The sequence below is a fragment of the Hordeum vulgare genome, chromosome 7H (assembly GCF_904849725.1).
Source record: "Hordeum vulgare subsp. vulgare chromosome 7H, MorexV3_pseudomolecules_assembly, whole genome shotgun sequence".
NCBI classification, from domain to species: domain Eukaryota; kingdom Viridiplantae; phylum Streptophyta; class Magnoliopsida; order Poales; family Poaceae; genus Hordeum; species Hordeum vulgare.
In genome coordinates, this window is record NC_058524.1 from 441,336,830 (window position 1) to 441,362,071 (window position 25,242).

At 44.0% G+C, this 25,242-nt stretch overlaps 1 protein-coding gene across 1 annotated transcript; it reads right to left on the minus strand.

The window, feature by feature from the left end:
* Positions 1–22,699: 22,699 nt before the first annotated feature.
* Positions 22,700–24,457, minus strand: LOC123411313 (F-box protein At5g49610-like). Its single transcript, XM_045104244.1, has one exon. The coding sequence runs from the start codon at positions 24,333–24,335 to the stop codon at positions 23,154–23,156; it is 1,182 nt and encodes a 393-aa protein (XP_044960179.1). The 5' UTR covers positions 24,336–24,457; the 3' UTR covers positions 22,700–23,153.
* Between the last annotated feature and the right edge of the window lie 785 nt (positions 24,458–25,242).

Sequence of the window (25,242 nt, forward strand, 5' to 3'; positions counted from 1 at the left end):
GTATCATTTCCTTAGACCGTGAGATTGTGCAACTACCGAATACAGTAGGAGTGCTTTGGGTGTACCAAACGTCACAACGTAACTGCGTGATTATAAAGGTGCACTACGGGTATCTCCGAAAGTGTCCGTTGAGTTGTACGAATCGAGACCGGGATTTGTCACTCCGTGTGACGGATTGGTATCTCTGGGACCACTCGGTAATCCATCATCATATTGAGCTTAGTGTGACTAAGGAGTTAGCCACGGGATGATGTGTTACGGAACGAGTAAAGAGACTTGTCGTTAACGAGATTGAACAAGGTATAGGGATACCGGCGATCGAATCTCGGGCAAGTGTCATACCGATAGACAGAGGGAATTGCATACGGGATTAATTGAATCCTTGACATCGTGGTTCATCCGATGAGATCATCGTGGAACATGTGGGAACCAACATGGATATCCAAACCCCGCTGTTGGTTATTGGCTTGAGATATGTCTCGGTCATGTCTGCACGTCTCCCGAACCCGTAGGGTCTACACACTTAAGGTTCGATGACGCTAGGGTTATAGGGAATTGTTATACGAGGTTACTGAAGGTTGTTTGGAGTCCCGGATGAAATCCCGGACGTCACGAGGAGTTCCAGAATGGTCCGGAGGTAAATATTGATATATAGGATGAAAGGTTTTGGACATCGAAAATGTTTCGGGCGTCACCGGTAGCGTACCGGAACCACCGGGACCACCGGAAAGGGTTCCGGAGGTCCACCGGGAGGGGCCACCAGCCCTAAAAGGTGACATGGGCCAAAAGGTGGAAGGGAACCAGCCCAGAGTGGGCTGGTGCGCCTCCCACCAGGGGCCCAAGGCGCAGGGGAGAGGGAAAGGGGGCAAACCCTAAGCCAGGTGGGCCTAAGGCCCACCAGGGGTGCGCCACACCCCTCCTCCCCTCCTAGCCGCCACCTCTTGGCGCAGATGGGGGCTGTCGCACCCCTTGGGGTGGGAACCCTAAGGGCTGCGCCCCTTCCCTCTCCCCCTATATATAGTTGAGGTTTGGGGCTGTTTTGAGACACACGAAATCTCTCTCTCGGCGCAGCCCTGCTTCTCCTCTTTCTCCTCTCCCACGGTGCTTGGCGAAGCCCTGCCGGGAGACCTCGTAGCTCCACCGCCACCATGCCGTTGTGATGCCGGAGATCTCCCTTAACCTATCCCTCCTCCTTGTTGGATCAAGGCGCGGGAGACGTCATCGGGCTGTACGTGTGTTGAACACGGAGGTGCCGTGATTCGGCACATAGATCGGAACCGACCGCGATCTGAATCACTGCGAGTACGACTCCATCGACCGCGTTCATAGTAACGCTTCCACTTAGAAATCTTCAAAGCTATGAAGATGCTCCACAACCTCTCTCGTTGCTGATCTCTCCATAAATAGATCCTTGTATGGCGTAGGATTTTTTTTGAATTTACTACGTTACCCAACAGCCGAATCACTAGACAAGGCTCTAGAGTTATTTGCCATAAAAATAAATGTTCCTAACTTGCACTTGGATTTGAACCAGGTTGCCTCTCCGATTGGTGAAGCAAGTCCTCCATGCATCAAAGAAGAGGCCAACATTAAACCTCTTTCAGCACAACAATCGAGTATCCAACATGAACCATTGCTAGAGGAGAATGATGAGCATGATGATGATGATGAGAATGATGATACTGTTATCCATGACAATGGCCTTGGTGATTTGGACAAATATAATTTGCAAGAGACAATGGACCATTTTATTCCATATTCACGTGGCTATGCATCCGAGTTGGACGATGAGGGTCCCGATCAAGAAGTTGATGAGGAAGAGTTCACGACAAGGGAGGCTGAAGGTTTCACGAAGGTATTAGGGAGAGACACCATTGTTCGAGGATATTAGCCTTACGGATGAAGTCGTGGTTGACGGAGGTGAAGGCATATTGTTTGGAGTTAGGCCACCTTCTCACTGGGACAAACATGGGAAGAATATTATTTTGCCGGGGTCAAATTTCAAAACATTCCTTGAACTGAAGATGTGGTTGGATGAATATTCCATTACGCGTTATAGGCCACACAAAGTAGCTCATTCAAACATGAGGCTGCACTACACGGTTGCATGTGAGGATTCAGTATTTCCATGGATTGTCCATGCAAGACCATGTAAAGGAGGGCCAGGATGGAACATTGTCAGTTGTATGCCACACATGTGTCGAGGCAAGAGGGTTGATGGGAAGCTATCGTCGCAAAACCATAGACAACTCACCTCCGAGTTCATCGCTTATAGGCTTTCCAACTCCATCTCCTCTCTTCCTACAATGAGCATAAAAAGCGTACAAGACCTTGTGAAAGCCCTCTTTCACTACAAGGTGAAATACGGGAAGGCATGGAAAACGAAGCAATCCGCATTCAAGATCTTGTATGGTGATTAGGAGCAAGCATACAACCGACTACCTAGGTTGTTGGGAGCTATTGTTGCCACTAACCCGGGCATGGTTCATGTGGTCGAGCCGTACGGGGAGAAAACAAGGATTCACAATGGAAAGACGGCCCGCGTATTTGGCCGTGCATTTTGGGCATTTGATCAATGTGTGTGGGCTTTTCAGCACTGTCGGCCGGTCATCTCCTTCGATGGCACGTTTTTGACCCGACAATTCAAGGGCACTTTGTTGGTTGCAATAGGAAGTGATGCCAATAACCGGTTGATGCCTTTGGCTTTTGCTTTGGTTGAGGCGGAGAACAATCTTAACTGGGAATGGTTCTTACATATTTTGAGAACCAAAGTATTACCGTCTAAAAGGGAAATATGTGTCATATCGGATCGTCATCAAGGCATACTTAACACGGTTGACATTGTCATTCCCGGCCATGCTCCTTTGCACCATCGATGGTGCATTAGGCATTTTTGTGCAAACTTCTACCGGGCATGTGGTATCAAGGAGTGGACGGATGATTTTCAAGATTGTTGTCAAGCTTTTTTGGACAAACGATTTGCAAGATTGTACAACGCTTTGGTTGCAAACAAAAAACTTGATGCAGGTGGGCTTGAGTTTCTCAACACGCACATTCAACTTCGGCCCAAGTGGGCACGAGCTTATGATGAAGATGGCCGAAGATATGGTCAAATGACAAGTAACATGGGAGAATGCTTCAACCGGGTGTTGAAGGGTTTGCGTGCGTTGCCGGTGACGACAATAGTTCAATACACATTCGATAAGTTGAGAGCATACTCTCTAAAGTAGTCAACTGAAACGAATGATCAGATTGTGGGAGAGAACAAGAAGAAGTACAAGTACAAGTTCCCACCAAAGGTTGAAAAATGGATGGTATTTCAATCACGGATGGCTGACTCCCAAACAGCTACGTTGTACAACAACAAGGATTGGATGTACCAAGTGAATGAACTCGGAGGAACGACAAACGATGGCCAGCAACACGGAAACAGGGCGTTCAAGGTATCTTTATTGTTGTGTGATTTCTCTTGTGGGAGGTCAAGGTTGATTCATCTCGCATGCTCGCATTTGTACACGACAGCTCGCACTAGGAATGTGGACATCAACGATCCACTAACCGTGAGGGAGTCCGAGTTCTCGATCATGACCATGAAGCATACATGGGCTCCTAGATTTGTACCATACTTTGACCAATCACAATGTCCGGAGTATCATGGAGTACAACTATGGCCCGACCCGGAGTGGAAGGTGGTCAAACGGGGAAGATGAAAGACAAAGTGTTTTAGAGGAGACATGGATGGATGGGGCCATGGTGATGGCAGAGAAATGGGGAACAACCAATTCCAAGAGCCTACTGAGAGATCACATTGTGGAGAGTGCGGTGTAACAGGGCACAACACAAGAAGGTGTACGAAGCCAAAGAAGAAGTCCAAAAAAATGATTCAAGGTCAAGCCAACCAAGTAGTAGCCAACAAGGTCCTAGCCAAGCAAGTAGTAGCCAATAAGGCCCTAGCCAAGCAAGTACAAGGCAACAAGGTCCTAGCCAAGCAAGTACAAGCCGACAAGTTCCTAGTCAACATGTTCCTAGCCGACTTGGGCTTACTAGAGGACGTGCTCATGGGATAGTTCGTGGTGGTGCTAGAGGCAGGGGTGGGATAGGTCGTGGACTTACTAGGATTGGTATGTGTGGATGCCTACGAGGACCATTTCCGTATGTCACAGTATTGACTTATCTTCTTCATGTTTTTTTTCATGCTCCTTTCTATGTTAACCATGTACTATCGTTATTTTACTAACTCTGAGCCTTGCTGTTTTTCTGTAGGTATGGCGGTGTCTCAACCCAACAAGGCAAAACAACGGAGTGGGGGGGATAATGATGCAGTCGGTGAGGACCAGGGGTTGTGGGAGAGGGTTGCAAAGAAGTTGAGAGAGGAGGACGCAGCCAAAGCGCAAAAGAAGAAGCAAGAGGAGTATGAGGCAAGGATGAAGGATGAGCTGAAAATAACGATTGACCACTACTTATATGAGAAGCGTATTAAGGAGGAGCACAAGAAGTTGATGGAGAAAATTCAAAGAGAATTTGCAGCTAACTATAAGAAGGCAACCGTAGAGAGTGCAACAAAGATAGAGCAGGAGCATCAACGCTTCATGGAGAGGGTGATGAAATAGGCTTCAAAAATGCGCAAAAGGGAAGAGGAAGAGGAAGCAGAGAGGAAGAATAAGAAGGGAAAGGGGCCTTGATCGACACAATAGAGCGGGTTGCTTCTATGCGTCATGCACGCTTTCATATTTGAACCTATTGTGTTGTTGAACCTTGTCCACTTGCGCGCTTTCTTACTATGAAACTATACTATTATGTATTTTTGAACCTATTATGTATCTTTGAACCTATTGTGTTGTTCAACCTGTTATGTATCTTTGAACCTATTGTTGTTGAATCTTATATTATGTTACTATGAAACTCCACTTGTTGCTATGCTGGATGATAAAACTCCTTATTTTACTATGAAACCAATATATGTGTTGTAGTTTTCAGCATGCCAGAAGGTGTGGTGCCTGACGTCTAGTCGTCACACAAGTGAAACAGAGTAACCGAAGGTTGCAACTTCAGATACGCATGTGTGGCGCCTGAGCCTTAGGTGTTGCACTAGTGTGGCGCCTTAGGCTTAGGCGTTGCACATGTGTGTCATAGTAACAGAAGGTTGCAACTTCAGATACGCATGTGTGGCGCCTCACACTTAGGCGTTGCACTCGTGAAAGGACGTGGATGTCGCCTAGAGGGGGGGTGAATAGGCGCTTTAAAATAATTAAGGTTTAGGCTTGAACAAATCTGGAATAAAACTAACGTTTAATATGTCAAGCACAAAACCTACAAACAACTAGGCTCACCTATGTGCACCAACAACTTATGGTAAGCAAGATAAACAACTAAGTGATAGCAAGATATATTACAATAAACAATATCTCTATCACAAAGTAAAGTGCATAAGTAAAGGGTTCAGGTAAGAGATAACCGAGGCACGGGGAGACGATGATGTATCCCGAAGTTCACACCCTTGCGGATGCTAATCTCCATTGGAGCGGTGTGGAGGCACAATGCTCCCCAAGATGCCACTAAGGCCACCGTAATCTCCTCACGCCCTCGCACAATGCAAGATGTCGTGATTCCACTAAGGGACCCTTGAGGGCGGTCACCGAACCCGTACAAATGGCAAACCTTGGGGGCGGTCACCGAACCCGTACACGTGGCAACCCTTGGGGGCGGTTACCGGTACCCGAACAAATTGCTTGGGGCTATCTCCACAACTTAATTGGAGACCCCGACGCTTGCCCGGAGCTTCACACCACAATGATTGAGCTCCGAGACACCACCAAGCTTCTAGGACGCCAAAGCATCCACGAAGAACAATATCTAGGGTACTAAGTACCAAAGGTAATAAGCTTCTCAAACTTCACTTCCACGTATCACCGTGGAGAACTCAAACCGATGCAACCAATGCAATGGCAAGAACACACGAAGTGGTCAAGTCCCTCACACTCAAATCCCTCCACAACAACGAAAGCTATGGAGAAATATGAGAGGAAGAACAAGGAGCTCACAAAGAACTCCACGATCTAGATCCAAGGGGTTCCCTTCACAAAGAGGAGAAAGTGATTGGTGGAGATGTGGATCTAGATCTCCTCTCTCTTTTCCCTCAAGAACAAGCAAGAATCATTGGAGGGATTGAGAGTAAGCAAGCTCTAAGAATGTCAACAATGGAGGTAGAACAAGAGCTCAACGGATAGATAAGACCAAGGGGGAAGAAGCCCTCCTTTATATAGTGGGGGGGGGGAATCCAACTGTTTTCCCACTCTCTGCCCGAGCTCCAGCGGTACTACCGCTGGCATTCGAGCGGTACTACCGCTGACCAGGGGCGGTACTACCGCCGGCTAGCGGTACTACCGCTGGTTGCAGCGGTACTACCGCTGGCACTCCAGCGGTACTACTGCTGGCACTCCAGCGGTACTACAGCTGGCCCCAGCGGTACTACCGCTGGGCCCCTGGTAGTGCAAAGGCACTACCACCGCCAAGAAAGTCTTCGCAAAAATGTCCGACGCAGTACAACCGCAAAGATGACGGTACTAAAAACTTGGAGCGGTACTACCGCTGGCCACGGGCGGTACTACCGCTGGAACAGCGGTACTACCGCCAGGGCCAGCGGTACTACCGCCAACTCTAGCGGTACTACCGCTAGGTCGAGCGGTACTACCGCTCGCCACTGAAACAGCCATAACTTTCGCATACGAGCTCCGAATCGAGCAAACCCAAGCTTGTTGGATTCAGGACGACAAGAGCTATCCAAACAGCGATTGGAAATCTTAAGATCATGCAGATATGAAAATGCCAATGATATAGAGATGTGAGTCCTCTATGAATGAAGAACCGGCAAAAACTCTAACATCGAAAACATCATACTAGATGCATATGGACTCCGTTTTTGATGAACTCGAGTTTGTCACGAAGATGACCATAAGCTCTAAAACTCACAAAGAGAAACACCAAACAAGAACCAAGAAGTATGATGCAAGGATGTAAATGGTTTGAGCTCTCAACGAACGATACGATCAAGCTACTCACTTGAGAGCCCCCCTTGATAGTACAGCAATCTATCCTAAACAGAAAACCTATCAAGGGTAAACCTATACCTTGCACCTCGTCCTCTTGAGCTAGATGATGATGATCTTGGCTTCCTCAAGATGGACCATCTTTCTTGATTGCGCTGGCTTGATGAAGACTAGTTGATTGCTCCCCCATACTCACTATGGGTGAGCCACTCTTCAGCATATCTTCACAAGTCCATTGCCACCACAATGGATGACAAGCTTCAAGCATGATATCTTCGTGCTGATCCACTTGAACTTGCACATCGCAATCTTGATGATGATCACAACTTGACGTCATACTTCATGGGTTGTATGAGATCTTCCCTTTGACGCAAACCCATGGAAACACACCTAACCCCCACATAGAACTCTCACGAAGACCATGGGTTAGTACACAAACACGTAATGGACAATGCTTACCATACCATGGGATCACTTGATCCCTCTCGGTACATCTTGTACGCTTTGTGTGTTGATCATCTTGATTTACTCTTTGTCTGAGATCTTGATCAACCATGTGTCTCTATGACCATTCTTTGGATAATACCTTGAATACCATCTTGGTCATCATATAAACTCCTTGAACCCAACAGATGGACTTCAAGAAGTGCCTATGGACAAATCCTATGAATGTAACTTAAGGCAACCATTAGTCCATAGGAATTGTCATCAATTACCAAAACCACATATGGAGATATATGCTCTAACAACTGGTGTGGCGCCTTAGCTTTAGGCGTTGCACATGTGTGGCCTAGTAACAGAAGGTGGCAACTTCAGATACGCATGTGTGGCGCCTGAGCCTTAGGCGTTGCACTAGTGTGGCCCTGAGCCTTAGGCGTTGCACATGTCAATATTTCACAAAATTTGAAATGGTTCACAGCATTTCAAATAGTAAGTTCACATGAAAAAACTACATCCACATCTACAAATAGTAAGCAACACTAGTACATATAAGTTCACATAAACAAATAGTAAGCAACACTAGTTCATATAAGCTCACATAAAAAAATAGTAAGAAACACTAGTTCACCATCTTATAACACCCACATCTACTAGTTCAACAACTTAAAACACAGACAACTGCTAGTTCAACATCTTAAAACACCAACAACAATACTATTACGTTCATCGCTTCTTGTGGCCTCGTCCCCTCTTAGAAGGTAGCTTCTTTCTCACAACAGACCGCGGTTCGTCCAACTCATCGTCACCGTCATCCTCATCGTCCATGGCTGCCATCCTTGTCACGTCTTCTTATGATGCTTATTCCAATCCTTGATCTTTCACTGCCTCCTCCTATCCAACCTGCTTTTTACATACCTCATTATTAGCTCGCTCAACACTAAACTCAAACATAGTTCTTTATTGTGCATGCTTTGTTACATGTGAAGTTGTGCGTCGGTGTCTACTACGTCAACAAAAGTCCTTCCCTGACAGTAGTGCCAGAGATCCTTCTGTCGTCTCTTGAGCTTGCGTTGGTTTTTCCCTTGAAGAGGAAAGGGTGATGCAGCACAGGAGCAGTAAGTGTTTCCCTTAGTTTGAGAACCAAGGTATCAATCCAGTAGGAGAATCTCGTCAAGTCCAGAGTACCTGCACAAACACAAAAGAGCTTGCACCCAACGCTTTAAAGGGGTTGTCAATCCCTTCAAGATTGTTTGCAAAGTGAGATCTGAAGGCGGAAAGTGCAACGAAGTAAAAAGTGTAAAGCTGAAAATATGGTGTGGAGTAGACCCTGGGGGCCATAGTGTTCACTAGAGGCTTCTCTCAAAATAGCAAGTATTACGGTGGGTGAACAAATTACTGTCGAGCAATTGATAGAACCGCGCAAAGTCATGACGATATCTAAGGCAATGATCATACATATAGGCATCACGTCCGAGACAAGTAGACCGACACTTTCTGCATCTACTACTATTGCTCCACACATCGACCGCTATCCAGCATGCACCTAGTGTATTGAGTTCATGACGAACAGAGTAACGCCTTAATCAAGATGACATGATGTAGAGGGATAATCTCAAACCAATGATGAAAACCCCATCTTTTTACCCTTGATGGCAACAACACGATATGTGCCTCGCTACCATTTCTGTCACTGGGTGAGGTCACCCCACGGTATGAACCCAAAACCAAGCACTTCTCCCATTGCAAGAATCATAGATCTAGTTGGCCAGACAAAACCCACAACTCGAAGAGAACTACAAGGATATGAAATCATGCATAAGAGAGATCAGAAGAAACTCAAATAAGATTCATAGATAATCTGATCATAAATCCACAATTCATCGGATCTTGACAAACACACCGCAAAAGAAGATTACATCGGATAGATCTCCATGAAGATCATGTAGAACTTTGTATTGAAGATCCAAGAGAGAGAAGAAGCCATCTAGTTACTAGCTATGGACCCGTAGGTCTATGGTGAACTACTCACGCATCATCGGAGAGGTCATGGTGTTGATGAAGAAGCCCTCCGTATCCGAATGCCCCCTCCGGCAGGGCACCAGAATGTGCCCCAGATGGGATCTTGCGGATACACAAGCTTGCGGCGGTGGAAAAGTACTTTCGATGATCTCCTGATTTTTGTGTGGAATTTTTGGGGATATATAGGCGCAAAACCTAGGGCAAAGGAGGTCCAGGGGGGCCACAAGCCTGAGGGCCGCGGCCTCCCCCTGGCCGCGGGGTGGGGGCTTGTGGGGCCCCTAGGGACCCCCTGCCTTGGCTCTCAAGTCTCCTGATCTTCTTCCGTTACGGAAAAAATCTTTTCGGGGATTTTATTCCGTTTGGACTCTGTTTCAAATTCTCCTCTGAAAGTGGTCAAAAACATGGAAAAAATAAGAACTGGCACTTGGCACTGAGTTAATAAGTTAGTCCCAAAAATATATATATAAGGCATGCAAAACATCCAAAGTTTGACAAGATAATAGCATGAAACCATCAAAAATTATAGATACGTTGGAGACGTATCAAGCATCCCCAAGCTTAACTCCTGCTCGTCCTCGAGTAGGGAAGTGTTAAAGAATGAATTTTTGATGTGGAATACTACCTAGCATAGTTGTCCTTTGCAACTTCTTTCACGTGACATGAACGTTCAGATCCGTAAGATTCGAAACAATAGTTTGCTATTGACAAGAAAACAATAATACTTCAAGCAAACTAGCAAAGTAATCATGAACTTTCAAAATAACAAGGCCAAGGAAAGTTATCCCTACAAAATCATATAGTCTGGCTATGCTCCATCATCCTCACACAACTAATGTAAATCATGCACAACCCCGGTATTGGCCAAGTAATTGTTTTCGCACTCCTACTTTCTCAAACTTTTTATAACTATCACGTAATACATGAGCGTGAGCCATGGATATAGCACTATAGGTGGAACAGAGTGTGGTGGTGGTTGTGAGATAAAAAGGAGGAGATGGTCACATTGACTCGGTGGATCAAAAGGCTATGGATATGCCCATTAATAGATATCAATGTGAATGAGTAGGGATTGCCATACAAGATATGCACTAGAGCTATAAGTATGTGAAAGCTCAAAAGTAGAACTAGTGGGTGTGCATCCAACTTGCTTGCTCACGAAGACCTAGAGCAATTTTGAGGAATCCCATCATTGGAATATACAAGCCAAGTTATACAATGAAGATTCCCACTAGCATATGGTAGTGACAAAGCAAGAAGCTCTCAATCATGAAGAACATGGTGCTATTATGAAGCACAAGTGTGAAAAAAGATAGTAGCATTGTCCCTTCTCTCTTTTTCTCTCTCTCTTTTTATTTGGCTCTTAGGTCTCTCTTTTTTTCTCCTTTTTTTGGGCTCTTTGGCCTCTTTTTTTTATTTCCTCACATGGGACAATGCTCTAATAATGACGATCATCAAACTTTTATTTATTCACAACTCAAAGCTCAAAATGATGATGACTATATAGGAAATGCCTCCGGCAGTGTACCGGGATGTGCAACGATCTAGCATGGCATATGACGTTGAAACATCTCGCGAGCTATCTTACATTTATGCAATGGCAATATGAGAGTGATGGCACAAGTCATGAGACGGAACGGTGGGAGTTGCATGGCAATATATCTCGGAATGGCTATGAAAATACCATAGTAGGTAGGTATGGTGGCTGTTTTGAGGAAGGCATATGGTGGGTTTGTGCACCGGCGAGAATTGCGCGGCACTAGAGAGGCTAGCAATGGTGGAAGGTAAAAGTGCATCTATACCATGGACTCACATTAGTCATGAAGAACTCACATACTTGTTGTGAAAGTTTTTATTAGTAATCGAAACAAAGTGCTAAACGCATACTCCGAGGGAAAGGGTTGTCCATTTTGCCTGTTAGATATAGGTGGGGCACTTTCAGCTTGATCGAGGTGGCGCAGTGGAAGACAGGAACCTCGACAGGAATCCTACCATCTTTACAGTTCCCCCAAACAGTGAAGACCAGAGTCGTGGGCGCCAGCCGCGCGGCCGTACGGAGCAGCGCGGAGATGCGGGCAGGGTCAATCTTGTGTCCCTCGGGTATATCAATCTCGATGAGGGAGATGGTTGGGCGGGCGACCTGGACGAGGGCGGCTTCGAGGGCGTCTGGTGCGATCTCGCGGAAGGAGAGCTCGGCCAGGTACCTCCAAAGTCCGCACCATCGACGGGCAAGGGCGCCAGTGAGGGCGGCTGTGCGAGCGCAGCGGAGACTATTCAGTACCTGGAGGAGCAGGTCGTCCGGAAGAGCGCTGATCCGGCCCACTCCGTCGCCTTCTGAGCGCAAGGGGCGGCGCGGCGGGGCACGAACGACGACGGGGGATTGAGGCGGTGGCCCGACCGCAGCTCCATCGCGCCACTCCATCACGATGCAGAGAGTCGGCTCAAGGGGCCGCACGGAGACATGGCGGCCGCCGGAAATGAACGCCAAAGAGGATTTTTGTAGGGCTCGCAACGAGGAATTGGGGCATACCTGGCCGAACAGGCAAGCACGGCACGGCCCGGCCCGTTGTAAACGGGTCCGGCATCCGGCACGCCACGATCCGCGGCGACACGTTTACTAATCGGACCGTGCCGTGCCAGCCTGTGGGCTGCGCCTCCAGGTCCAGCGGCGACCCGATTAAACAGATCGGCATGTTGGTCTGATTGGCACGCTGAGTCGCGTATTTTTAGCCTCATGGACTTATTTTTGGGTCTATTAAGCCATATATTATGTATGTATATATATATCAAATAAAAATATATTAAAAAACGGGCCGTGTCGTGTCGGCCCGCGTGCCCAGCCTCCAGGCCCAGGCACGGCCCGAGATGTGCCACATGCCTGACACGGGTCCGTTTAAGTCGTGTCGTGCCTGGCCCATGACGAGCCGTGCTGGCGGGCTCGCGGGTCGGTCTATTTAGTCCGGTCAGTTTGATCAGCTATAATTGGAGGCTCTTCTGTTGGGACTGGGCCCACCGAGGTGAGAGCGGCCTCTTTGGTTTGTGCCAATATTGTAGGAATTTTATAGCATAGTACTTTCAAAGAAAAAAATCATTCCGAATCTTTGGTTTGTAGGAATGGATTTATATTTCTATGTACTCCCTTCGTGTCAAAATAAGTGTCTCAACTTTGTACTAGTTCTAGTACAAAGTTGAACTAAGCTTGAGACATTTTTTTTAGAACGGAAGGTGTATGATAAAAATCAACCATTATATTTTAAAGAAAAAAATCATTAGCCTAGACTCAATGGAAAAATTCATATCATATGGATCAAATATCATCTTTTTTTCTTATAAAAATTAAGATACATGTCATATCACTTCATACAATTTTCTATTTCTATGATATTCCTACTCTATGAACCAGAGGAGGCCGAATTGTATTTATGTCAAAATAAAGGAGGCAAAAATTATTCACGTTTGAGGGAGATCCAAGGGCCTGAACGCCCTATCTTGCTTATACTGAGATTAGCATATGTCTTGCGTGAAGGGCTCGGGTGGAAGGGATAGCCATTAGTGTTGTCGCACGCTTGGTCTAATTCAGTCGCTTGCTCGCTCGTTTTACATGAGCAACTAATCAAGGAGTGCCCCTTTATGCAAGCCTCATAAAGTTTATTTTTGTGAGCTGAGAGCGCGTTAAGTGGTGTGTTCAACCGTCAACACATGTCGGGTGTTGAGTGCTTCCTTAAGATTTTGTTGTGCTAGCAAAATTGTTTGTGATGAGAAAATATATGTAGTGAAGGTTACTTGTTTTGGCAAGTAGTTGTGGAAATAACTATGAGCTGATGAAAATGGCAAAATTCATTATTTTGACCTTTTTGCTAGAGTTTAGCCCGATTTGACTTCGTTTAAAAAAAATCGGATATGACCTTTTTGCTACCTTCAAACCATTTGGTGGTGAGGTATAACAACCTATCGCGGAGACCCCTGACAGTAGGGTTGCACGCCGATCTAAAAAAAATCTAAGTTACGAACACAGTACGCGTACGTGCCTACCGCCGGACCCCTTGACGGTAGGGTTAGACATGCTATCGCCAGCCCCTACGACGGTAGGCCATTTGCCTACTGCCAGTGTCCTTGGTGGTAGGTTGTCATACCCTACCGTCAAGGGATCTGGCGGTAGCAAAAGGGTCAGATCCGAAAAAACTTTCAAAACGGGGTCAAATCCGGCTTAACTTCAATAAAAAGGTCAAAATAATGAATTTTGCTGATGCAAACACTATGTTTTTAGAGGAGGAGGGCGGAGGGAGAGATAAGTCGTGCCTGTGATGACATTTATGACATAATTACGACCAAACATTAAACGCGGAGTGGCTAGGACATGCTTTGAATTGTTACACTCAAACTAGCCTGAAACAGTTTTGGGATGCGATCCAACGGCTGTTCTAAAATAGCTATTTGTTTCGGCTCCAGCTTTTCAGTCCATAATATACTTTTTGTACGTGTTTTTGGATTTCAGATCGGTCTTCTTGGCTTCTCGTTTTTCGCATGTTTTTCGTAGGTTATGGAGAAAAGAATGTTTTTACAAAATTGTGTGGATCTTTTTTTGCTTTAAGAAGCACAAATCTGTTTTTTATGGAGGCATAAATTTGTTTTTGCGAAAAGCATGACCGTGCTTCTCGAAAAACAAAACCATTTTTCTTTTGCTTTAAAAATAAACATAGATTTGCTTCACTTGAAGGCATATATTTGCTTCCGCGAGAAGCATGGCTATACTTCTTAGAAAAGCAAAAAATGAAAAAAAAATTCCCTAAAAAGCACAAACCTGCTTATCATTGAAGCACTCTGCGAGAAGCACACTTCTCAAAAAACGAATTTAAACTTTTTTTTGCTTTCATGAGAAGCACATATCTGCTTTTCGTGGGGGCATAGATTTGCGTCCGCGAAAAGCACGACTGTGCTTCTTAAGAAGGAAAAAATACATTTTTTTGCATAGACTTGCTTCCGCTCCGGTTTCAACGAACTTCTTGCTCCGTTTTATCTGGGTTTTTTTATGAAAAAAGTTCATCAAAATATATTAACATGAGTTTTAGAGTTTGTTTGGATTCTGACTATATATGCCACGTGTTGCCATATTATTTGCAACACTTGCCTTACTTGAGGTGCTTAAATAGTTGGCCACACTTTGGTTTATCTTAGGGATTCTTGCCATATTTTTTGTATCTATGACATGTGGGGCTTAGTGCTAAAAAAATACTTGCCTTAGTTGTGAAAAAAAACAATCACACAACTAACTTGGTCAAACTTCCCTAAGGTAGGGTGTGGCAAAGTGTGGCAAGTTGTGACTTGGAACCAAACAACCTTTTAGTTTTGAAGATCTTAATGCGATGCGAGATATCCAATGATGAAATGACTCGGGATCTAGATGTATGATTCAAGAGATGAAACGTTTTGAGTAAACAAATATATGAAAAAAGGGAAATTTACAAGGTTGCGACAAGTGACGTGATGCAGTGCGTCACTTCTGAGCATCGGAGAAGGTGAGAGTGACATGTGCAAGGGTAAGCCTTAACTAATGACTTAATCGTTTTAGTACGGGCTCATTTTTATTTATTTAATTTTATTTTTTTCCTTCTTAATTGGTTCTCTCAATTTTCTGTTTTTCCTCATTTTTCTTTGATTTCTTTCACGGTTTTATTGGGTTTTTTTCCAGCATTTATTGGTTTTTTTTTGCTTTTATTTTTATTCTGTTTTGTGTTTCCTTTTCTTATTTTAGTTTTTCTTTGTTTTCTTTTGTGCATTTTCATATACGCTAGGAACAAAATTTATACATGTTTAAATTTTTTCCAATCGTGATTAATTTTTTTGACAACTTATATTTTTGCATGTCTATTACTCCCTTCGTTTCTAAATATAAGTCTTTCTAGAGATTCAACTAATGAACTATATACGGATATATATAGACATACTTTAGAGTATAGATTCATTCATTTTGCTCCGTATGTAGACACCAAGTGAAATATCTTAAAAGACTTATATTTTGGTATGGAGGGAGTATTTCATATACATTGTACATTTTATGTTTACACAAGGAAAAAAAGTTATATGCATATTTAACATTTTAAAAGTACATGATTAACATTTTTTAAACATATAATTTTTATGTATATTTTCCCCATAAATATTGCACATTTTTTATATATTAGGACCATTATATATATACATGTTGAACATTTTCCAAGTTCATGATTGAATTTTCTAAAATATACATATTTTGTTGTCTATTTTCCATGCATGTTTTACATTTTTTTATACATCAGGATCATTTTTTATACACACGTTTAACGTTTTTCCATACACCTGATTATAATTTTGAAAACTTATGTTTTTTGATAGTATTGACTTTTCTATAGACTCAAATATAATTTTTCACAAAATGTAAAATGTACAGTTGTTGAGGCATAGTTTATGCCTAAGTAATTTTGGTGATTGATGACAGTACCGTACAGGACTAATCGTGTGTGTCAAGATTTCAGGTAACACTCGTCAACGGCACAAGACGACACGTCCCCTCTCTTCTGGAACGGAAACACGACGCTCTCTACGATTCTCTTTATTTGAGTCATAGGAAAGCCGTACTATTAAGAGGGGATCCGTAGTGGAAAGGTTTGGGTGGAATCTATCTTTACACACGCACACTTCACAATTCTCCCCTTCTTTGTTTGGAGCGGCCCTCGCCTATTTCGTCTTGAGCATCTCTGCAAAATGGTCCCCAGCGGTAGTACCGCCCCCTGGTCAGCGGTAGTACCGCTCCAGGTGCCTTGTTCCACCTACCTAGCGGTAGTTCGTGGACGGACCCTTTTGCGAAGACTTTCCCGGCGGTAGTAGTGTTTATGCACTACCAAGGTGCCAGCGGTAGTACCGCTGGAAGCCCCAGCGGTAGTACCGCTGCATCCAGCGGTAGTACCGCCAGGCAGCGGTAGTACCGCTCCTTCCCAGCGGTAGTACCGCTGGATCTCGGGCAGAGAGTGGGAAAACGGTCTGAATTTTTCCCCCACTATATAAAGGGTTCTTCTAGCTGAGGAACCCTATCTCTTACCTCTCTAAGCTCCATTGTTGCTCCACAAGCTTAAAAGTGCCCGATCTCTCTCCCTAGCCAAGCAAACTTGTTGATTCTTTAGGGATTGGTTGAGAAGGCCTAGATCCACACTTCCACCAAGAGAAAAGTTGATTCCCCCACCTATCCCTTGCGGATCTTGTTACTCTTGGGTGTTTGAGCATCCTAGACGGTTGAGGTCACCTCGAAGCCATATTCCATTGTGGTGAAGCTTCGTGGTCTTGTTGGGAGCCTCCAAGCTTTGTGTGGAGTTGCCCCAACCTTGTTTGTAAAGGTTCGGTCGCCGCCTTCAAGGGCACCTATAGTGGAATCACGGTACCTTGCATCGTGCGAGGGCGTGAGGAGAATACGGTGGCCTTAGTGGCTTTTTGGGGAGCATTGTGCCTCCACACCGCTCCAACGGAGACGTACTTCCTGTCAAAGGGAAGGAACTTCGGTAACACATCCTCGTCTCCATCGGTTCCACTTGTGGTTATCTCTAACCTTTACTTTGTATTTGCTTTTACTTGTGACTATATCTTACTTGTCTTAATAGGTCTTGTTGGTAGCTTCTATAGGGGTCACCTCTTTGTCATATTATTTGTGAACCCGTATAGTGTTTACCTTAACTTGTTAAGATTAATTAAAAAGTGGTCGTTGTCTATTCACCCCCCCCCCCTCTAGCCAACCATATCGATCCTTTGAACAGTCTTGAAGCTTGAAGCTATGTGAGTCCTATTCCTTGCATCTAGGGGTTCTCCTCACAATCCTTAGCCAATTCATCATTGAACTTTTCTTGAAATATACTAGATAGAATCATTAGTCCAACGACATATATGTTGTTATTAGTTGCCAAAACCACATAGGGAAAAGTCGTGTTTTCACCAAAGTCATTGGAAGGATTGTGGCTAATGAGACAACACTTAAAGATAAAGAAGAATTCCATAACGAATCGATTAGTAGTTCTTACAAAGCTTAGGTGATACCCCAATACATTAATACAAATGTTAAATGATATCCAGTGATGAGCTAAATCTCATGGTGCTCAAACTCAACATGTTCTACAAGAACAAGCACAAAGATAGAAGCTACTCCAAGTCAAGATACGATGATTCAAGACCGTCGAATCATGATTGTAATAACTACAATTGTGGAAGACTTGGAAATTTGGCTTCCGATTATACGACTCCTCCCAAAAAGAAATATGATCCACCTCAGAAAGAACTGAGTAAAGATGATAGAAATGATACAAGACCGCAGAGAAGCAGGAAATGGAGAATAATGACAAGGATCCCAAGAGATAATCCGAGAGAAGATCTCATGCAAACATTGATGGGTATCCGGCTCATAATCTGACAACAACTCCAAGAGAAGCTATCCCCCAACACTGACTATAGTGAAGATGGAGGTGTTGTAGATATTGATCTTGCCTCCGCCAAGACCCTAGACTTATTCGATTCTCCAAATGAAGGAATTGGTAGACCCTCGAGAGGCTTCATGGACAATGGACCCAAGTTAACACATCCCAAATTATTATTTCGATAGTGATGAATATGATTGTGAGGTGAGTTATGACACACTTGCTAACATGTGTGATAGGCAAGAAAAGTTGCTTGTCCATGTGAAGAGTGAGAATGAAAGTCTAAAGAGCTAAACACTCTTAAGTTGGCACATGTAACTCAACTAGTGGATAAAAGAGAGCTTTTAAAAACGCATGGGAAGCTACGCTTCGAAATGCTTAATTTGAACCAAGAGGATGAGTGCTAAAAGTTATCAATGATGATCTTCGAAAGAAAAGTACCTCTCACATTGCCAAGCAACTTATGTTGTCTACTTTCACTTCACAAGTGAAGCCACAACAACCTCTTGTCAACCTTTTAAAAAAAAAGTACCCATGTATTAATTAAATTAAAAATCTTCATACAATCATTCGTTACAACACCTGACACACATGGCGGAACACTATTAATAAGAACACCGTGAGACCTATTAATAAAACTAAACTTTGCAATCTCGTGTGCCACCATATTAGCTTTACTGCTAATCTTGGAGATCTTTAAATTTGCCAACATCTTAGAGATACTCAAAGCTTCCTTCTTTAGGTCAACAAGGGGTGATCTGTCAAATTGTCATTTCAAGAAAAGAAGCCACAAAAGAACAACCAGTTTCTAAAATGATGGTTTTGTGAAGGGTGATACCGATATAATCCGGAGAGTGTCATCCTAAGTTCCACTTCCTCAATGCAGAGTGTCATCCTAAGCTCCAATATAATCGCAAGAGTAAATGACAACTTCTACCTAGTGCGGTGTGACAACCACCCCACACTCGCAGTGTTGACTGCCTCCACAAAACTAGCATCGACATTAATATTAAAGAATTCTGCGTTGGGAGGATGTCAATCAACATGACTCCTCTTCATATTATTTGAAGAATGAATGCCATCCCCCACTTCCTTGCCTTGGTTACTCATCACTCCGTGCACTTTTGCATGACAAGACAAAAAGGGAGCCCCGTAATTTTGTACAAAATTCACAGAGGCTGAGATGGATTCTATTCCTTTAACAAAAATCAGATCATTTCTCAAGTGCCAAGCTCTCCACAACATGAATATAGTTTGCTCACGAGCGAGCAAACTTAATTGGTCCAGTAAAATAAAAAGCCAATCCGGCCTCGTATTTTTAAAAAGTACTTCGGCCTATAAATTCCACGCCTCAAAGCCATATGAAGTTTGCAGTCGAGTCTAACTGTTTCAATGTACTTGAGGCGATTTCTGATCCAAACGCGTATTTGGGAACAGGCGTGCCAATCATAGTCGAGTGTTCCCTCTTGGCACTGGAGTTTGATAGTATCATTTTTTATCACTATAGTAGAGAGGCCAATTCGATCGCGGATGCTTTAGCAAAACATTGTATTAGTTCTCACAAGCTTGAGCATGGGAAACTGTCATCCCTGACTTTATTCTTCACCATTATGTAAAGATCTGGCTATCATTTGATGAGTAAAGTTTATGATGCTAAAAAAATGTGCACGACCATTTGGACAACTCACCAACGCATGATAAATACATTCATCTTGAACACCGCAGATTGTAGAGGTACGTTGGATAGCTTGATGGTGCTTTACCTTGTTAACTTGAACCATCAGACAAAGCAACCCGCCAAGCAAAGATTCTAATCTTCTGATAGATATTAGCCCTCCAAATTATATTCCAATTTTTCCTTTCCCATTTACTGATACACTATAATTCCTCAGATTAATCTTCAAGTCCATGAGATTCAGTGTGATCCTATATGCACTCTTCACTCAAAACATGCCACTTTTCTCGTGATGCGAGGCAATAAAATCTCCCTCGTCCAAATTCAGAGGACGCAACTTTAAGATTTGCGCTACATCATAAGGGTAAAACAGATGCCTGATCAGATTCTCATCCCACCTCCTAGAACCAGTCAGGAATAACTCAAACACCTATTTGATCCTTATTCTATTTTTCTTAGCCAGGCTCCCCAGGAATCCAATTATCCCTCTATATGTTTATACCTTGCCACAGACGCCACGTCGGTTGAGGAAAGACAATATCAATAAGATGTCCATGAGGATAATATATTCTTTTCATCACCTTAGCACACAAAGAGTCTGGGAAAACCAATAAACGCCACGCTTGTCAAACCTAAAATAGAATCAACCTCATCGAGTTCTAATGTTCACCATGTTAAATCCAAAGGCATTACTTCTAGTAGTTTTAGCGATTCCACGGACACTTCTCTTAGCCAAGTTATATTTGACCAAGAAATTGCTTTATTCAAAGGAATCATTGAGAAAATGCTAAGTTACAGCTCTAGTGGTTCATCTTCAACAGGTGATCAAACTATGAGAGACAGGTCAAGTTTTATCATGTTTTCGCTCTTCTATTGGACTGTTAAGCATTGAGTTTAGATTCCAAATTTATTGGAAAACTGAGCTTTATTTTGTAGTATGTCTCATGCAATATTTCTTTTGGAATGTTATGACATATCACTTTTGTGGCGGTACACCCCCCCCCCCCCCTCCCCACACAAAAACATAGAAGGAGAAATGTATACCCACCTCATATTGTATACTATTATACAGTACACACAGACATATGTATACCCACCTCATATTGCATACGTAAGACGGCCTGTAGTATACGAGGTGGGTATACGTTCTCCTTTGTACGTTTTGTGTTGGGGGGTACCGAAGCACACCTCCATATCACTTTTGTGGGGTACTTAAGTGCCAAAAAAATATGTTTGAACTCCCTATCGGTTGAAGGGGAGCATTCATCTCCATAGTCCAGTTCATCAACAAGCTCGATGGATATCTTCAGATGGCTCCAGATTGCCCACAATACAGTAACTGCGATCTTCAACTCCAGCACATGTCTGCTCCAAATTGCCGGGTACAGATTGGGGGCAATTCCACACCAAAGTGTTCCAAGGCCGCATCCCACGATAGTTTCGCCTGAGCAGAACATGGTGTAGCCATCCCTCTTCATGCCCACACAAAGGGCAGCAGCTTAGCTATCTCTGCTTCTGCTCACTGAAGCAAATCAGGGTCGTAAGAGGTTCTTGACCACCCCTCACCAAAAAAATCGAATTCTAGGCACTACTTTGAGATTCCATAGTGCCACACTGAACTGCATCATCTTCTCACGAGCTGATCTTTTGGCGAGGTAAAAAGATTCAATCATTCTATAACTTCAAAGTTGATTTTCAGTTATTTCTTTCTTTTGGTTTCAAAAACACTAGAAAAACCTAACCATGACCAGTTTGCATACATCAAGTCAACTTGGTTCAAGAAAAGTGGCCGGTATGAACAAAAGTTTGCTCCCTCCATCAGTTCTACTTTTGTTCCAAGTCAAACTTTTTAAAGTTTGACCGAGTTTTTTAATTTTAAAAAAATGTTACGTGACCGTCTACATCACCGAAATAGCTATATTTTGAAAACAAAATCATGTTGGCTTTAACAAAACTAACTTCTTGTTGTAAATGTTGATACATGTTTTTATGAATTTGGTCAGACTTAAAAGAAGTTTGACTTAGGACAAAGCTAGTACTTAAATTATTCTGAAATAGAGGGAGGATAGTCCAAGATGAGAGAATTGAACCCAAGGGGAGAGAACAAGGTCCGGACTAACCTTGGATTCCTCTGTTCTTGCTTCTATTTCTGTTTTAACCTAATATTCATCTTCATTGATCAAGTTAAACTGAAACAAACAGGTATCAAATCGTAATATAATTCTGAAGCTTGATCGTTACTCAAGTAAGGTCGTCACCTGATCTGTTCCTAAAACATCTTTCTTTCAAGTAAGGTCGTCACCTGATCTGTTCCTAAAACATCTTTCTTTGTGTAACAGAGAAGATTGAATAACATAGCTTCTGAGGAATATATTTCGAAGTGACAGAATGGTACCTGGCGTATATCATATACTATGATCCTATAGATACACATTTCAGGAAATGTTTCTATGAGATGTGTCTTTTGATTGCAAGCAGTATATTTTCAATAACATGGTTTTATACAGAGGCACGATATAAGGTGGAGAAGTAATATCTGATTTCTGGAAAGAAAATAGATCCCACAAGATTACAAGGAATCATGTATTTCATATAGATCAATACAAGATTGTAACTTGAAAGATAAGTTTATACTAGATGGCTTTGCATCAGAATGAGAAAGATCCTAATATTTCTTTCCCTGCTCTAGTAGGACTGCTATCAAATAGTTCAATTTGTTCAGCTCAATCACAACCACTCAAAATTAAGAAACATATTTAGCGTATGCATGGCGGCCAAAGTATATATATATATATAACTAAGATGGGGATGAAATTGAACTCCGGAGATAATTGCAACAAGATTACAGAAACAAGAAGTGGTGTTAAGATGGAGGAGAAATGTATTTTCTGCCGTCATGTAACGCTGCTATCTTACTGGTACCATTCACTTTGAGAAGTCATACAGGAAGAAAGCCAAGTAAAGAGCTTTACACTGAAAGTATCAGCAATAGGTAAAAAGGTTGCTTATCGAAATCTCCATACAACATCGATTGATTACCAGACATACTTACCACTTATAAATAAAAGACCACAAAAGCTAAAAGGACATAAGATAATCACTTCATTTTTTTTTCATTTTCTTTGATTGATACCAAGAGCTTCCTCTTTGTTGATTAAGCAGGCTACAGACATGCTGTAGTACACAAGGAAGGCAGGTACTAGTGTGACCATGAGTCCAGGACAAAGTAGCCCTAGCTAATCTTGCATCTTTTGCGCACAAGTGAGCAGCAAAAATGGCAGAGCGTTTTACAAAGTTTATTATAGTGCAGAAACTAAATAAGCCTGATATGACAACCACTTTATTCTGCATGCCTACCATGTGAAGGGGGGGGGGGGGGGGGGGGAGCACCAGAAACTTCAGGCACGATATCAGGTTACTCATCTCTTGCTTATTGGGTGCTTTGCACCATACACAGAATTAGATAGCAAAGACATACTAAAAACATCATCACCAATGACTCACCCCTGCAACAATGCAATGGACTTGTCCATCATGGATTCCCTAGTGCAGATCCGAAATATCAGCAGTAAGCACCTTCACAACTGACAACCCATCGAACAACGGCTTCCCATCCACACCACCACCATTATCACCTTCCATCGAGAAGAAGGAATGTTGAACAAGACTTTCTCTGAGCCTAAATCTCCTAAGGTTCAGATAAGCGCTCCATTCATACCGTGTGGACAAACTACCATCAGCACCAGAAACATGCTGCAGATATTGCCACAGAAAGTTTGATTCCTCTTTTTCAGAAAGAAGGAACACACCTTGGATGTCCGGCACCAGAGAGAAGGTCATCACCCGCAATTTGATCCGGTGCTTCAATGACCAGGCCCAACTCTTGTGATCCTCAAGAACCCAGAGATCAGCCGTGCTGCCATGGTAATCATACAATCCAAGAGTGCCGTTCATCTCAAACGGCTCAAGAAAAGAGCCGTCAACTGGAGAAAGCAGATGCTGGAAGGACTCGGCCATGGTGTCGAACACCAGCATGTTGTTAACCTTGCCGTTACCACCAGAACCAGGCAACTTAATGGGCTGCCAGTAAATCCGGCCGCCTGCCAGGACGTGCGGGTGAAGGAACGCCATCATCGGCATCGCCTGCGCCAAGTCCCCGGACGCCCACGGCTCGAGAGGCTCCCCGACGCACCTGAGCTCGCCGGACCCAAGGGTGTACACCTGGTATGCAGCACGGAACTGGCCGTCCTCGGTTGTCTTCAAGCAGCACAGAACTCGGTAGGAGCCCGACGGGCCGTGGAAGTACAGACCGGAGATGTAGTAGACGTGAAGAAGCGGGAGGGGCGCGTGCTGGCGAGTCGCCGGGTTGCAGATGTAGAGGCCGCCGTAGGCGACGATGATAAGGAGGCCGTCGCAGGAGGCGAGCACGTCGAAGTGCTCGTCGGCCGCGGCCCGGACCTTCCGCGCGACGGGGCGCCGCTCGTCGGTGCTGTGGTCCAGGACGTCGATCCTTCTCTCATGGGTGTCCTGGGTGGTGACGAGCGGGAGCGAGGGCTGGCGGCGGTGGTGGGCGAGGAGGAATTTGGCGTCGGAGGTGAGGCGGCGGTGCCAGGAGCGGCAGACGGCGCGGCACCGGATGAGGACCTTCGGCGGCAGGCGGATGAGAATCTCCCAGGTGACGATCTCCTCGGGGAGGCGAGGCTCGCCGACGGCCGCTTCTGCCATGCCCCTCCAACTGGATCTTGGGGGAATTTTGTTCTAGCGGCGGCAACGCCGCAGGAAGTGGAGCATTGCTCCTTTGCCTCCTTCGGGATCTCAGGTGAAGGCAGGTTCGCAAAAAAAAAAAAGGTAACCAAGAAGATTACAGGAACCTATATGCATGGAAACAACAAAACAGTGAAACACACGGAAGTGTCAAAAAAAGGCGAAACAAAGATAAACATGGAATCGTTTCCCACCCGCGCGCCAGTCGACCCCTCGTGCGTGCGGGCTCATGCAACATTTTTTCCACTCGCGCGCTTCTTTGGTTAGTGGTGCAACATTTTTCATCTAAATTTATTGTAACCAGCGTCATTTTTGCTGCAAGCATTTTTTACTATATTTTTGTTCCAGTAAAAAAACTGCATATACGTTAGTTTGCAACTCCAGTTCGTCGGATTTTTCATTACAATCGATATTTTTTAATTTTGCTACAACCGTGTTAATTTTTGCTACAACCGGCATCATGTTTTGCTGCAACCGTTCATTAAAAAAGTTGCATACACGTCATGTAAATATTTGCTACAACCGGCGTTTGACTTTTGCTACCACGCACCATCAGCTTCATTTTTTGCTACGATCACGTAGATATTTTTTTGCTACAAATTTTGTTTCTTGTTGCAACCGTTGAAAAAATTGCTGCATCGCATCAAAATTTTGCTGCATAGGGGGGAAATGTTGCATGCGGATCCAACGGTGCGGACGACGCAGGGTTGGTGGATCCTGCGGCTCGCGCGCGGCCGGCCGAAAGTTTGGGGCGGCGCGCCGGCGCAGATCAGTCCCCAAACACGAAAGCATCTCCACCCGCATCCCCAACCCACAAAACATTTTTATTTCCGTCAGCACAAAAATAATATAATAATCCCCCAATCAT

Coding starts and splice junctions, on each gene's coding strand:
- LOC123411313 (XM_045104244.1), bottom strand. CDS start 24,335: ATGGCAGAAGCGGCCGTCGGCGAGCCTCGCCTCCCCGAGGAGATCGTC.